The sequence below is a fragment of the Hirsutella rhossiliensis genome (assembly GCF_020360975.1).
Source record: "Hirsutella rhossiliensis strain HR02 chromosome Unknown scaffold00006, whole genome shotgun sequence".
Taxonomy (NCBI): Eukaryota; Fungi; Ascomycota; class Sordariomycetes; order Hypocreales; family Ophiocordycipitaceae; genus Hirsutella; species Hirsutella rhossiliensis.
The window spans coordinates 3,598,272-3,612,690 of record NW_025408672.1 but is presented as its reverse complement, the minus strand read 5'-3'; the positions used below and the strand labels follow the sequence as shown (position 1 = coordinate 3,612,690).

General features: G+C 58.9%; 2 protein-coding genes across 2 annotated transcripts; both read right to left on the bottom strand.

Moving 5' to 3' along the window:
- Window positions 1-871: 871 nt before the first annotated feature.
- Window positions 872-1,225, bottom strand: HRG_06690 (uncharacterized protein; the record flags this gene model as incomplete). The annotated part of the gene is made up of 1 exon (XM_044865161.1): window positions 872-1,225. The coding sequence occupies one exon, from the start codon at window positions 1,223-1,225 to the stop codon at window positions 872-874; it is 354 nt and encodes a 117-aa protein (XP_044720101.1).
- Window positions 1,226-2,828: 1,603 nt separating this feature from the next.
- On the bottom strand, window positions 2,829-8,686 carry HRG_06689 (PIF1-like helicase domain-containing protein; the record flags this gene model as incomplete). Its single annotated transcript, XM_044865160.1, has 12 exons — window positions 2,829-3,458; window positions 3,521-3,778; window positions 3,937-4,567; window positions 4,639-5,052; window positions 5,273-5,724; window positions 5,807-6,476; window positions 6,533-6,928; window positions 6,981-7,144; window positions 7,212-7,410; window positions 7,496-7,782; window positions 7,833-8,129; window positions 8,186-8,686. 12 exons carry the CDS (start codon window positions 8,684-8,686, stop codon window positions 2,829-2,831), a joined length of 4,899 nt encoding a protein of 1,632 aa, XP_044720100.1.
- Between the last annotated feature and the right edge of the window lie 5,733 nt (window positions 8,687-14,419).

Genomic DNA, 14,419 nt, shown 5'->3' with positions numbered 1-14,419 from the left:
CACGATTTGGTCATGGGAATTAGGTCACCATGGCCCTTGAGTGCAATAGCTGCAAGAAGTCGCCGCCTGAAGTCGCCCTCAAGAGGTGCGCGAAATGTTCCACCACGCCGTACTGCTCCAGGGATTGCCAGAAGGCAGACTGGAAGGTCCATAAGAAGGTTTGTGGCAAACAGGCCGATGCCACGACATCGTTTCAAGATGGGCCTACAACGGCAAATTTGTCGCCTCCGAAGGGGTTGGAACAGGGCGTCGCCCGGCCCTTCACGCGTCTTGAAAATCGCACTTGGCTCCCAATCCTCTCCAAGCACAGCCTTCGTAGCACATAAATTTACAGCTTTGCTTACTCCTGTGACGGCGTATTCGGCGGCAACCCAGGTATCTTAGCAGTTATTGGTCCGACCGGTCCGACCGGTCCGACCATGGTCTCGAGAAATCATCAAACCAGACCAAGTCTTGGCGGTCTAGACCAGACCAGACCATTCCGATCACTGCTTTCTGCCGAGGAGCTCAAGTGAAGTTCAAACTTCCGGTATATTGTATGCTTCATTTTCTGCCCAAGTAGTATATTCTCAGCTCTCACATCTGGGGTTCAGGCGCCAAGGCGATACCGTTGAGGGTAAACAAGCCCAAGACTTGGAGCAAGGGGAGGGAATCGGCGAAATCATGAGGCAAGGCTGACATGTACACTACGGCATATTCAGAGATGCATGTATTGATGCTTGGCTCAGAGCGGGAAGTATATACACACATACATGTAACCAAGTGACTGCATGTATGGAGAAAGAGAAGCTGCCGCACCACCTCAATATCCCAATCCCCCATCCAACTCATTTCCCCGTCATCGCCGCTCGTGACCCATTGCGACGATCGACTAGTAGCAGTCCCAGCTGCGTCCGTAGCGGAAGCTGCAGCACCTGTTGTAACCATGGTGCCAGTCGTAGCCATAGCGGTGGCAGTGGTGGCGGTGACGGTGACGGTAACCTCCGTGGCGGTGACCCCAGTGGCGATGGCCCCAGTGACGGTGGCCTCCGTGGCGGTGGCCGTGGTGACGGCCGTCTCGGGCAACCAGGTTGCCTTCATCGGCCATTCCGAGGTCCCGGGCTTCGATGTCGAAATTCCCGACGTCCCGAGCCTCAATCTCGACGTTGTCGGGGTTGGCCACCGGGTTGGCGGTGACCGAGCCCATGGTGAAGAGGGCGGCGAGGAGGAACTGCTTGATGAGCATGTTGGGCGAGAGGTAAAAATAAATGAGTGAATTGAGTGTATTGAAAGACTTGATGTGATGAGGAGGAGAGAATGTGAGAGTGGCTTCGCCGAACTTGCTGTTTATATAGATATCATCCGCCGCTCGGAACATCGAGGACTAACGAGGCTGCTCTCAGCTTGACCGCCTCGCCCCTGACCGAATGCTTTGGCGTCTTGGCGTAATCGTCTAGATCAAGCAGGAGCGCGCTCCCATCGAGAGCGAGTCTTCCGAGCCGCACTTGGCTATCCCTTCTCGGGGTAGTCAAGCACTGATGGTCTAAGAGAAAGGCCGGCAAGCTAAAGGGCTGCATCAACAAGACGCAGGTAGCGAGCTTAGCTGAGACTTCCGACACCAGAAATAGCATGTACTATAGGTCCAGCTATTTTCTTGGCATTCAGGGCTGATAGTTCGTCGATCAAGCCGTTTCTTGGCGCCAACATGGTATATCAAATAACCCCAACCCCCTGCTTAGCCCTGGACGCGTCTCTCGTACATGTACGGAATCGCCGTCTGTTCCCAAAAAGATTGGGACAAGGCTACAAGCGACAGCTTGTCACTGTAGATGGCGAGGAGAAATGGCAGGTCACTCCACCATCGTGTTTGACACAAGCTGTAACACCTGGGCCACACTGACCCAGCTCAGCCGCATTAGCTAAAACCTGGGGTGAGAGAAACGGGCGGCAGTTTTCATTCTTCCTTTTTCTTTTTTCACGATAACCTCTGTTACGAAAGATGTAAGGATATATAAAAAGAAACATGTTTTAGAGCCGGTACTAAAAACAGGCACAACATTGCCAAGAATAAAAAGAACGCGGCATCTCGCAACTAGCAAGAAAAAGCACATTGTAATGCATCATTCAGCCGAAGGCTGTAGAGAAGAAGGTCCGAACGAGTTGAGGTCTCTAGGTCTCTCTAGGTAACACAGCTTGAATCCAAGTAAGGGAAGTCTGGAGACTGTTATTTCTTCTTCCTAGACCACTGAGGGGTCCGGAAGATCTCCTATTCGAACGGGGACCTCCTAAGGAGCTCGGTAAGTCAGCGCACCTAATCTTCGCCACCCACCATCTTGGCCACGTCTCCACATCACCATCGCGTTGACTACCCACTCCACTGCAACCGCGATTTCTCGTGTATTTCTTGCTCCACAATTGCCTTGAGGAACGAAAGGCCTCTTCTTATCGCGTGCCTTGAGGAACGAAAGGCCTCTTCTTATCGCGCGTGCCTTGAGGAACGAAAGGCCTCTTCTTATCGCGCGACCACCCAACCCAATTTTTTTTCCCCCCAAACTCCCGTCCTCTGATTGGTCGGGTTCCTCCCTTTTGATTGGTCGGAAAGGAAATTATCATGGTTTGAAAGCTTCCCCGCAACCTCGACTGCTTACCGCTCCTTCCTCCGGCCTCCTTTTTTTCTGATGGAACGGCCCTGTTTCGTCCGCCCTCTCGGCCGCCTATCACTCCTAGCCGGGCCCTTTGCCTTTCTTTTGGGGTGTCTTGGAAGAAGACGTATAGAACTTGCCCCCGCCGAGGTTTTGTGAGAACGGTGGTTCTGCGGCTCGGGCCTAATGAGGAAATAGTTGGGCGTTCTATCTATTTATCCCCCCCCAGTCTCGTCTTGTCCCTCCCCGCGGCCCCGGGAGGTCATCGCCGAGCCAGCGTAGCGCCTCCCCGACGGTCCTCTCACTGAGCCTCTCTAGCCGTGCCTGCGCCGCCGTCATAAGCGGCGTCACCACCGTCACCCCAGTCTCCCACGGTATCCGCCTGCCCGCCCGGTAGCACCTCGAGTTGAGGAGGTCTAGGTCCGACCGGTCCTGCTCCCCCCGCCGGATCCGCCCGAGCAGCCGCCGTAGCTCCGGGTCGCCGGCGGCGCGCATCTGCTCGTCGAGCATGACGACCGTCGTAAACTTCCTCCATAGCGCGTGCGCCTTATCGTGCTGCCGCCGCCGCTCGGCCGCGAACGCGCCGTCCGCGTCCCACGGCACCGCCGCGCTCGGCAGCAGGATCGACCGCTCCTGCACCGGCCGGAACTGATGGAAGTCGCCGCAGAGGATGACTACCGGGATGCCGCCGAAGTCCCGCGGCGAGCCCCGCAGCCGGCAGAGCTGCTCGTTCGCCGCGTGCAGCGTGCGCGCCCCGAGCATGCTGACCTCGTCGATCACCAGCACCTCCTTCTCCTGCCAGTCCATCCGCGACCGGCCGTCGACGAAGCGTTCGCCCTGTCCCGGCAGCCGCACCCCGTCTACCTCCTCGCCGACCCCGCCTGGCCGCCCTGGCCGACCAAGAGGCCGCAGGCCGAGTGCAGGGTGATGCCGTTGATCCGCGCCGCCGCCGTCCCCGATGTCGCCGTGATTAGTAGCTGGCTCGATAGGTCCCTCTGGGCGAACAGCTCGACGAGCGCCTCAATGACGCGCGACTTGCCGGTACCGCCCTCGCCGCCGACGAATAGACAGAGCTGGCCGGCGTCGCCGCTGTCGCCGGCGTCGCCGCCCTGCCGGGCCTGATCGAGCTGGCGGCATATGATGAGGAGGGCGATCGACTGCTTCTCGTTAAGCGTTAGCCGGCCCGCTAGCCTGCCGGCGGCGACAAACGAGCTCGACGGGCCGAGCCGCACACGCATCCCCGCGTCGGCGTCCGCTGCCGTCACCTCGACGTCGTCCTCGCCGAAGCCGCCCATCACCCCGCGTAGCGCCGCACTCGGTCGGCCCCGGGCGCCGACGCCGCCGCGCCGCCCTGGATTCCTTGGATCGCCCGCTCCCGCTCCCGCGCGGCGCTCCTCTGCTGCGACTTGATGGCTCTTACCTGCCCTTGCCGCGGCAGCGCCGCCCCGGAGAGGGTCGACCCCGCGAGGATTACCCGCCTCGGCCCCGCCTCGCCCGCCACCACCGTCGCATCGAGCTCGGCCGCCGACGAGAGCGCCGACTGCTGAAACCGGCAGAGCTGCTGCGTCATCGCCAGCAGCTCCGCCGACCGCGCCGTTACCTGGCCCGCGCCGGCGGCGTTCCGGACAACGTCGATGAGCCGCGCCGCGTCGCCTGCGCCGCCGGCGCGGTACACCTGCCCGCCCCCCTCGGCCGCCTCCTCCGCGCCCTCGTTGGCGCGTGCCGCCGCCGCCGGCTCGCCCTCCTCGGTCGTAGCGGCCCATTGCCTGGCGTCGCGCTTGGCGTCCTCCGCCGACCGCCGGAGCAGCTGTACGTTGTCCGCGAGCCGCGCGATCCTCGGCGCCAGCGCCGCCCGCTCCCGCGCCCAGATGTCGTTGATGTCGCCCGTCTCCTCGCAGACGAATGCCTCCCACGGCACGAACAGCGCTAGATGCTGCACCGCCGCCCTTTGCACCGTTAGCCGGGCCACGGGCCGCGTCGCCGTCCGACGGTACGCCCTCGGCTTTGCTATACGTACCTCCGATGACATGACTCGTCTTCCTCGCCGAACTCCTTACTGAGGTACCCGTCTAGGCGTACGCTCGCCCCCTTACCCGGCCGTCTGAGCACTTGCGCCCAGTCCTTCCCCGGAGCCCAGCTCTCGTTAAAGGGTATCTCGCCCCAGGCCGCGCAGCCCTCGGCGCCTCCGCCATTCCGTTTCAGCCTTACGAGCGACGCGTAGTCGTAGAGACAGAGGCCCTGTAGGAGCCCGCCTCTATGCCGGTAGGCCTCGATGAAGGAGATCCTCGGCCCCGCCTCCTCGACGACGACCGTCTCGTCCGGCGCGTCGCTCGCCGTCGCCTCTACCCCGCTCGCCAGTCGGAGGTGCCGCCACTGGCGGAAGACGGCCCAGTAGAGCTGGTTCGTGTTCACGTACGCCCACGCCGCGCCGCTGCAAAACTCCGCGGATACCCCAGGAGGTCGGCGATCACCTCGACCTGGGATAGCGGGCGCTCCGTGAAGATTCGGTTCGCCGCCTTTAGTAGGAACACCCTCGTCTTGTTCCCCTTATAGGTCCGCCGCGGCCTCCTCTCCGGCTCCGTTCCCCCGCTATCGTTGCGGTCGGCGCTGGGGATACTGCTCTCGCTGTCGGCTCTAAGGTCGGGAGTAACTCGGCCGCGGCGGCCACCCGCTTCCACGTAGGGTCCTCTACCTTAGTCGCATAGTTGGTGATGTAGTAGATCAGGGCCATGGTCTTGCGCTGCGTCGCGATGAACGAGATGTCGTGGTTGTGCCGCAGCCCTACCGCCATCGCCTTGTTCCACCGGTTCACCATGCTATGTGTCCGCCGGATCTCCAGCACGCCGTCCGCCGTGAGCGCCGTCCTCTCTACTAGCCTCCAGGGCGCCTTAAAACGGCAGAGGTCGCCCTTACGACCGGCCCCCGCGAGCGAGTACTTGACGCAGGTCGCGCTATGCGTGTGGACCTGCGTCGCGCCGGCGCAGAAGTTGGCCTCCTCGTCGAACGCGTCCGTTAAGCGCTCGACGTCGTCAAGCCACGACGACATGTGCGCCGTGATCGACCGCTCCGCCTGCACAGCGTGGTGCCCTTCTGCGTCTAGCTCCTACGGCCTAGGGTTAGTTTCGGCCCCTTTAGTCTGCGTTCGACGGAGCCGGAGGCTACGCCCCAGACGTCGTCCGCCTTACCTCGGAGAAGACGCTGTCTACGTAGCGGATTATTCGCTCCCGGTACGCTGCCTGCTCGCCGCCGGCGCCGGCCAGCGCCTCGCCGAGGCGCGCATTGCCCTTTAGCCAGAGAAGCCCGTGGAGGTGGAGAGCACCTCGTTCGTTCGTCTCTACCGCCCCGTAGTACGCCCCGACGTGCCCGAACACCGACTCGTCCCCGACGTCGACGTAATGCTCGAAGAAGAGCTTTATCTCCCGGTGAAAGAAGACGGCCGCGCTCATCGGGTCCGCTATCGCCAGCCGCACCCGCTTATACGCAGTCCCTAGCTCTCTTAGGAAGGCCTCGGCCGCTTCGGGGTCGCGGGCGCGGTACGCCGCCAGCCGTAGCTTTACCGGGTTCGTAATATCGTTCGGGTTTAGCGTGAACCAAATGGCCGGCACCCCGTATCTGACGATGAGAGATAGTATCTTCTTCCGCATACTTAGGCGGCTCTCCCTCGACATCGGCTGCCGGTGGCCAAACACCGATAGGGACCGGAGGAGCTCCTTTACCCCGTCGTCGCCGGTCTTGCCCGTGGCCTCGAGCTCGACCCTCGCCGCCTCGAGCCTCTGCGTCGTTAACGACTTTAGTAGACCCTCGACCTTTGCGAAGTTCTTCCTCGTTACGCCTAGCATACTGGCCTGGCGGTTCCTAGACCGCACCCCATATTAAACACTAGGAAGGCGAAGATGGGATGCGTCGCGAACCGGCCGCCGTGGCGCCGTAGCACGACGTCGGCCCATGCTTGGAGGTTCATGTTCCGGGTCGACGTGAGGCCCTCCGCGACCCGCTCCGCCTCGGCAGCCCGGCCCCGCCACCCGGTAGTCTCGCTTCCACGGGTAGCGGCCTCGTCGGCGAGCCTCGGCCCCACGCCAAAGGGAAATAGCGTCGGGAAGGTCTTGGCGAAGAAGGAGGCGTCCGCCGAGTCGGCGAACTCGTTGCCGCGCCGTACCTGGATATAGGGCTCGTACTTGTCGCCATCGCCGCCGCGCGCCGCCCCTCCGGCCGCCGTCCCCACCCACGTCCTCGGGCCTGCGCGGGCGCGCGCTCCGTCGGGCCCGACGGCGTCGCGGGCGAAGCGAATCTTCTCGGCGTCCGCCACCCTGGCGGCCCGTCGAGCGGGAACATGCCGGACGACGTCACCTCGTTGATTACTTCCCGCCCTCTTCGGGCCTAGCGCCGTCCTCTTCGTCGTCGCACGTGGGCCTGACGTCGCGACTCCTCTCCGCGGGATCCCGCCCCTGGCTTAACATGACGAGGATCTCCTCGATCTCGACCGCGCCCTCGTCGTCCATGGCCCGCTCCGTCGGCGGCACCACCTGCGCGGTCCGCGTCCTCTCCCGCGCTGACGGCTCGTTTCGCTCCAGGCGCTCGCATACCACCGACGGCACCCGTGCGGCGGCGCCCCCAGCTCTCCATCTCCGCCACGTCGATCTCGACCTCGCCGTAGAGCGGGTTGTTCTCCTTAAGCCAGACGAGCGCCCTCTCGACCGCCCGCCGCCTTACCGACAGGAGGCCCGACAGGTCGCGTGGCCCCGGCTTCTCGGCCCCCTGCCACGAGACATGGATCTCGTCCATAACCGGACTAGCGGGTGCGGGAGCACCTGGTCACCAGCCCCTGCACGTCATTCGGGAATACCGTGATATGGCCCTTGACGTGCCTCGGATACCTCACGCTCTGCCTCTGCCCGCCGGGGATGCTATACCTCGTCACGAAGCCGTAGCACGAGTTGAGCGAGATCAGCTTCTCCTCGACCGGCGTGAGGCCCTTGAGCTCGTCGGGGTACGCGTGCTCGCAGCCGAGCCGGCCGTGGAGGTGCATGCCAGGCGAAGCCCTCTCACGCCCGAGGCACCGCGCGCACTCTGCGCATACCGGCACCGCCCGGCCCTCGGGGAAGCAGCTTCGGCACGCGAATAGAGACCGGCCGCCCTCCGTGACGGGCTCCGCCATGGCCACCTCCCACGCCATTTCCTTAGCTCCTCTCTTGACCGCTTCCGGTAACATACCTTGCAGGTCAAGACCGGTAGCGTGCCGGCGTCGTGGAACGCCCGGTAGAACCTCTGCACCGTTCGCACCTGCCTCGCGCGCGGCACCGGCATGCACCACGTCTGCTCGTCTGCGAGCCTCTCGCCCGCCGCGAACTCCTCCTCGAGGTGCTGCAGTACGCTGGCTAGGTCCTCGGCCTGCAGCCCTCCGTCTTGGGGTTTTCTGGCCCACCCGGACCGGGAGCATTTCCTTCGGCCTGCCCGCCGGGGGTGCGGCCCTTCCTCTTCCGCTCTCCCCCGGGCTGCCGATTCATTGTCCTGCCTGCGCCCCGTTAGCCGTCTTCATGCGCCTTGGCCTCGCTCTGCGACCGTACCGGCTTGTTGGCTGTCCGTGCTTCCGACGCTCGGTCCCGCCTCGGTGGGGGCGCCGCGTGGACTCCCGCCCTCAGAACCGGCCGAGCCCGGATGTGCCGCGGCGCCTGCTGGCCTCTAGGCGGGCCGCCCTCGCTCGGCGGCGGTGTGAGACCGGCTGCGATCGGTGTCGGCCGGGGCTGGATACGCCGCAACACCTGCTGCCTTGCGTCGGCTTGGAGTCTCTGCTGCCTCGGTGGTCTTCCCCGCCTGCGCTTCGCGCCCTCGTCGACACTCGGCTGCGGCGTGGTGTGGCCGTTCCACCCTATTCCCATGTCCGCTTCGCCCTGCCTAGGCTGGGCGATGTCGCCGCCGTTGGCAGTCGCACCTATCGGTCTCCAAGCGTCCCCGCCCGGACCGTCCTCGACCGGCGTCTCCAAGGCGCCACGCGGTCCGTGGGCTTCCTGCGCCGGGCTCGCGCCCCCCCCTGCTCCGCGCGGTCCCCCTCCAGCAGCTGACTCCATCGCGATACTGGCTGCCACTACCTTTATAAACCTCTCATCTACCTCGTGCTGCTATGCCCTGACGTGGAGCCTCGTGAGTCGGACGTCGACGTATACGTCCTTTCCTGGGCTGCTCGTCTTGCGCTTATGTTGCTACTCGGCATGCAGCTTATGCGTAACGGACACTTTACATTTACAATGACCTATGTACTCTATATAGAGCTCCGTAGTACGTCTATAAGCATGCTGCTGCTCTTCACATTATACCGGCGCCGACTTTCCATTAAGCCTACCGGGAACTGCCTGCTGCTATCGCATGCAACGGCCTAGGCCGGTCTTTACATGTAAGTCGCTACGGCACCTTCCTCTTACTCGTGCTTTACATTCTACGCCTCCTTGTTATCTGGAGCTATGTCGCTAAGCGCCTTGGTTCGAGGTTAGATGCTTGCATACTGGCTTTTAACCCCATGTCTTAAACGTGTCGCCAATGAAGCTGCCCTATTCTGTGACAATATGGCTTCCCGTATGTCGGTTGTCTTAAAACCCCTCTATCCCTAAGCAGACCGCCTTTTTGCCCTTTTCCCCTCGCTTCTCATAGCATTCTCTAGACAACGCTCTTTCCATGTTCTCCTAACCGCTAAAAATTTTCCCGTGTTTCCGTTAATATCTATGCTCGTGTTCTGTAAGGCGGCCCTGGCCCTTCACTTCCCGCCGGTTTCTTCCAACGATACAAAAATAGGAAGAGTTCCTGCTCCTATTCTGCCCCGCTTAAACGATTCAAAACGGCAGCGTCGCTCTTACGCTATACAACCTCGCCATGTCTTCGTCCCCGTCTTCGGCCGCCTCTCCGCCGCATCTGAAGAGGCCCTTAGTACTGGCAAGAGCGTCGACGGCGACATGTCTATGATGTTCTTCGCCCAGCCCGACTGCCCTCGAGGTTCGCCCACTAAGACGAGCACCGCATCAAGAACCTTAACGCCGAAGGCTATCGCCCGTGTCTTCCTGCCCGTCCCCTCGTAGCTCCTCCCGGCCGAGTACGCGCCCTCCGCGCGGAGCCGGATGCCGCCGACCCGGCTGTCTCTCTTCTTTAGCCTAGGTAAACCTCTCGATTTACGGCCAGCCGGTCGTCGACCCTGACCGGTCCGAGCATCGGTTCTTCGTTAACAGCCACGTCCACTCCCATGCCCTCCCCTGGGGGGTTCGAGTGCCGCGACGGTCTCCACGCCGGCCCGGGCGATACCGTCGTCTACAATTCCCACGCTCGTCGTCCGCGACCATGGCTACCATCCATGCCCCCCGCCCTGTATGCGTCTCCTCCCCTGCCGCGTCGCTGACTTCTCCTTGTGGCGTCCTCCCGCGCTCCTTGGCCTCCCGACGGCCACTTCCCCTCGGCCCCTCCCGTCGTCTCCTTCCACGGCGTCGTCGCCGGCGCCGGCCTCTCCCTCTTGCGACGGGACCTCCAGCCCGGTCTCGACGCCGTCCGTCTCCGCTGCCGGCCGGGTAGTCGACCGTGTCTTCGTTCCTCAAGGCTTTTGTGCGCAACCCAGGGGGTTGCCTTACCTCGTATTATTGTATTGTCAAGAGGTGCGTATTGTATTGCGCAATATGGCATTGGTCCATATTGTATTGTATTGCCAGTGACCCAATATATTGCCAGTAAAACAATATATCCCGTATATCCCACGTGACCCTCATTATTCAACCGTCGTTGCTGAAATATCGTCACCCTGAAAATCCTGTATCCCAAACCATGACTTCAAGCACTCCAATGCCTGAATTACATCACTCCCAAGTCGATTTCGACGGTCTGTGATGGTTATTTTTGCCCCAGAGAAGAGTCTTTCGGGCTCAGCAGACATTGCGGGAATTGACAGTATATCCACCGCCATTTTGCTCAGGTATGGGTAGTTTTTTTGCTGTCTTGATTTGTATGGCTCTCCAGTGCGCAATGGAGACTCCTTGGGGACGCTCAGCTGGTCTGGATTGGCTCATAGTTGAGTTTGTGGCATCCTGTGTCCCTTCTTGCGAACATGCTTCTGTTTGTTGTCGGCCCACTTCTCGATAAGTCCGGCTTTCTAGAAACTTATTCTGATTAATGTAAAGTCAGCCTACGGCTGAATAAGTTATGTTATGTTATGTTATCTGTATTTTTCGTCCAGCGGCCATAGGCCGCTCAGGTCCCCGCGAGGGGGCACAGGACGTGCTGAGCTAGTGGGAATCTACAGGCTACCGATTGAGGCAGAAAACTCCGGGAAGCTCAGACTATGGCCGAGTCGGAAAGGGTAAATCCCGGCGTTATCTGCTCGTCCGTATGCAAATCCTCCACAACAGCATTTCATCGGCTCAAAGGCGCTCTTTGCAGGCCTGCTGCCCGTCAGCGGGACGCTCAGGCATGACAGCAATGCTGTCTTTGGATCGGCTTCAATCAGCCCATTCTTGGGGGTTACGCAGCCCTAGTAGATCCTGGTGGGCTCAGGGTCGCGAGACCACTTCGACCTGACCGAATCAGAAAACTAGTGAAGAGAATTAAGAAGGGAAAGGGGAAATAAAGCCAATCCTACAGCTTGGAAGAAAGAAGACTTTTAGCCGAACTTATTTGCGCCAATACGACGGAACTCGATGACGAGACGAGATTGAAACACCGGCTCTATACGACACACGCGATGGTCACCATGATTGGCGGAGTGTGAAGGGCTGGTCTGGAGTTTGTTCAACAAGCAGATGCCTATGTGTTGTCTATCTAGAGCTAAGGAAGAAAGGAAAGAAAATTCGAGGCGAAGCCCCGAATTCGAAGTAACATATACCATACCCCACCCCCCTTTCGGTAACACCCCCCTTTCGGTAGCGCAATTGAAAAAAACTCCACCAAAAGTCTATCATTTCACTTACACCGATTGCAGCCAACTTTAAAGATATTCGCAAGCAGTTACTTGGAACAGATAGAGAATTGACCGAATTCTACTTTTAGGAGGTTAAATGTTGGTACAGGTGTCGAGAAGAAGGTCCGAACGATGTGAGGCCTCTAGGTCTCTCTAGGTAATACAGCTCGAAACCAGGTAAGGAGGGAGGTTTGTGGTCCACTGAGGGGTCCGGAGGATCTCCTATTCGATCGGGATCCTCCAAGGAGCCCGGTATATCTTTTACTGGCTCGGGGACCTCAAGAGATTGAACTATCGACTTAATAGTTTGGAAAGCTATTGATCGGGGAGATCGAGCTGAATGTGCTGACGTAGATGGCTTACGCGGCCTTCAGTGAGGGGCAAGGAGTGCCCTCTTCCTGATAGAATGTACATTATACCTGAACACGGGATATGAACACAGGGAAGGCACAGAGGGATATAAAAGGGGAGGGCTAGACGGATACAGGGCAACAAGAGGAGAGTAATGAACACATGCATTTCACATACCATCTGATCGTATGATACTCGACCTTCGAAAAGTCCCTTTATCCACTTTTATGCCCACTTTTGCTCTCTCCTTCGCGAGAACAGGGCGCTGTGGTCTGTGTCAACGTTGCGCGCGAAATTACCATTCAGCCGCGTAATCAGAAGGGGCACATTTCGCACGGCCCTCGATCAATTGCGACTGCACCGTCTATTCCAGGAGTCCTGGAAGCTCCTCTCCAGCCGCGTGCAGACGAAGCTGGACAATCAGGAGGTGGCCATGTTCGTCAATCCCCTACGAGTATACGCCACGAAAGACAGGGTTAACGAGTATAACAACTACCACCTCGACCGCCTAGGCCGGCCTGTCATCCAGGTCATGGCTATGAGCGTTGGTGCCGGTGCTGCTGCTGCTCCTGACGACAAGGCAGGCAACCTTGCGAAGCAGAGTCCCGTATGCGTTGGCGCCCGTCTGATGCTGACGTCCAACCTTTGGCAGCCAGTTGGCCTCTGCAACGGCGCACGTGGTACAGTGTACGATATCGCCTGGGCGCCTGGAGCTGACCCCATGCAAGACCCTTCCTGCGTGATCATGATGGAGTTTGATAAGTACATGGGGCCGGTATTCCCGACCACCGCCGATGGCAGGAAGGTTGTGCCGATTCTACTAGTGGAGAGGGACTTCCTCTTGGGCCAACACTCTGCACTCGTACGCAGTTTGCCCTGATCGTATGCTACGCCATTTATGCTACGCCATTACAGTTCACAAGTCGCAGAGCATCACCGAAGACATGATCGTGACGGATCTGTCCTGCCGTGACTTTTAGACCGGTTTGAGCTACGTCGCCATCTCGCGTGTGAAAACGCTGCAGGGTCTGATGCTGGATGTCCCGTTTGACCGCAATCACCTGACTTATGCGTCGCCGCTGGAAGGAATTAAGATGAAAATGAGGGATCAGCAACTTCGCAAACGACAGGTTCTCACCCAGAATCCATACAAGATAGGCCACGGGTCTACGTAACTCTACTTGATGCTACCCGCAACAAGAACGACGCTTTCCAAGGCACAAATGAAGTGTATGATTGTAGATACTGTACTGATTGTTCGGTGACTGGTTGACTGTTGGCCAGACTCGCAGCCTTCGGCTGATTGTACGCCTTGCACCACATCCCTGAAGTGCAAGGTGTGACGCAGTATTTTACCGAGGCATGACAAACGAGAGAAGTTCCTCCGCAATTGAGCCCCATAGCTCACCCTGCGGGCCTGCTTACACGCAAGAAAGCTTTCACTCAGCTTTCCCGAATCTTTCAGTTCAATATTCCTGAACTCGGCGAAGCATTTTATCCCCACAGGCCGTTTAGAACTTGCCAGCCCGGACCACCTGTAGGTTTATCTTGTTTCTCTTTAACAGGGTGACTATCGGCTTGAGGAAGAAGCTCATCAGAAACGATATTAATTTCTGAGTAATAGGAATTTGACTTTGTCTTACTAGAAATCTTTGAGCCATCAAGTCGATGAGCACCAGGGACATCAACCCATTGACCAGTACTGCGATCAAGTCTTTGACCTTGAGCATTAAGATAATTACCTTGACCATCAACTTGTTGAGGCGAATCGTTTTCTCTTGGTGCTATAATTTGGTCCGGCGTTGGGGCCGCTAGTCCCAGCCCCGGCAGGCACATGAAAAGGGCAATTGAAGCCTTCATGTTAGCAAAAAGGTACTCAAAAAGGAGGACACCAAAAGGGAGTGAGGTAAAATCGATGATGGCGCAAGTAGAAGAAGTAGGTAGCATGCGAAAATTTTCCAGCTCCGAGGTGGAACGCTCGCACTTTATACCCAGTAGTTTTGGCAATTACTAGACCGGCATAAAGAATTGCTGCACAGGAATGACTCTTACACACACAGGTCAGGCTAGTAAATGTGCAGACTATTTAATAGTCTCCGCCAGAGTTTGCACTTAGGAGCACTGAATCCACAAGCCTGTGCTGCCTGCCCATGACTGGGTTCGCCTGATCTGACTCGCGTATGATAGAAGTTACCGGTAGTACCATCATCAAGGCATAAGCAGATCTAGAAGCAGCTACTAGGGGGGCCTAAAAGTCGGCCAAATCCCCGTCCCCGATCCTCAGGGACGGGGCCACTGACCGGGAAAAAGGACGCTGACACGGAAAAGAAATCAAGGTACATAGAAATGTACCTTAGTGCACGCAAAACTGAAGTTTCCATTCTTAACAGCATATCCTTGATTATTCAATATCATCTCCGCACTTCCATTAGATAAGCTATGCAACAAAACCATATACGATGACGAAGATGATGAGAATGGCTAGCAAACGGATTGGAGCTGCAATTTCGACGAGATTTTCGCT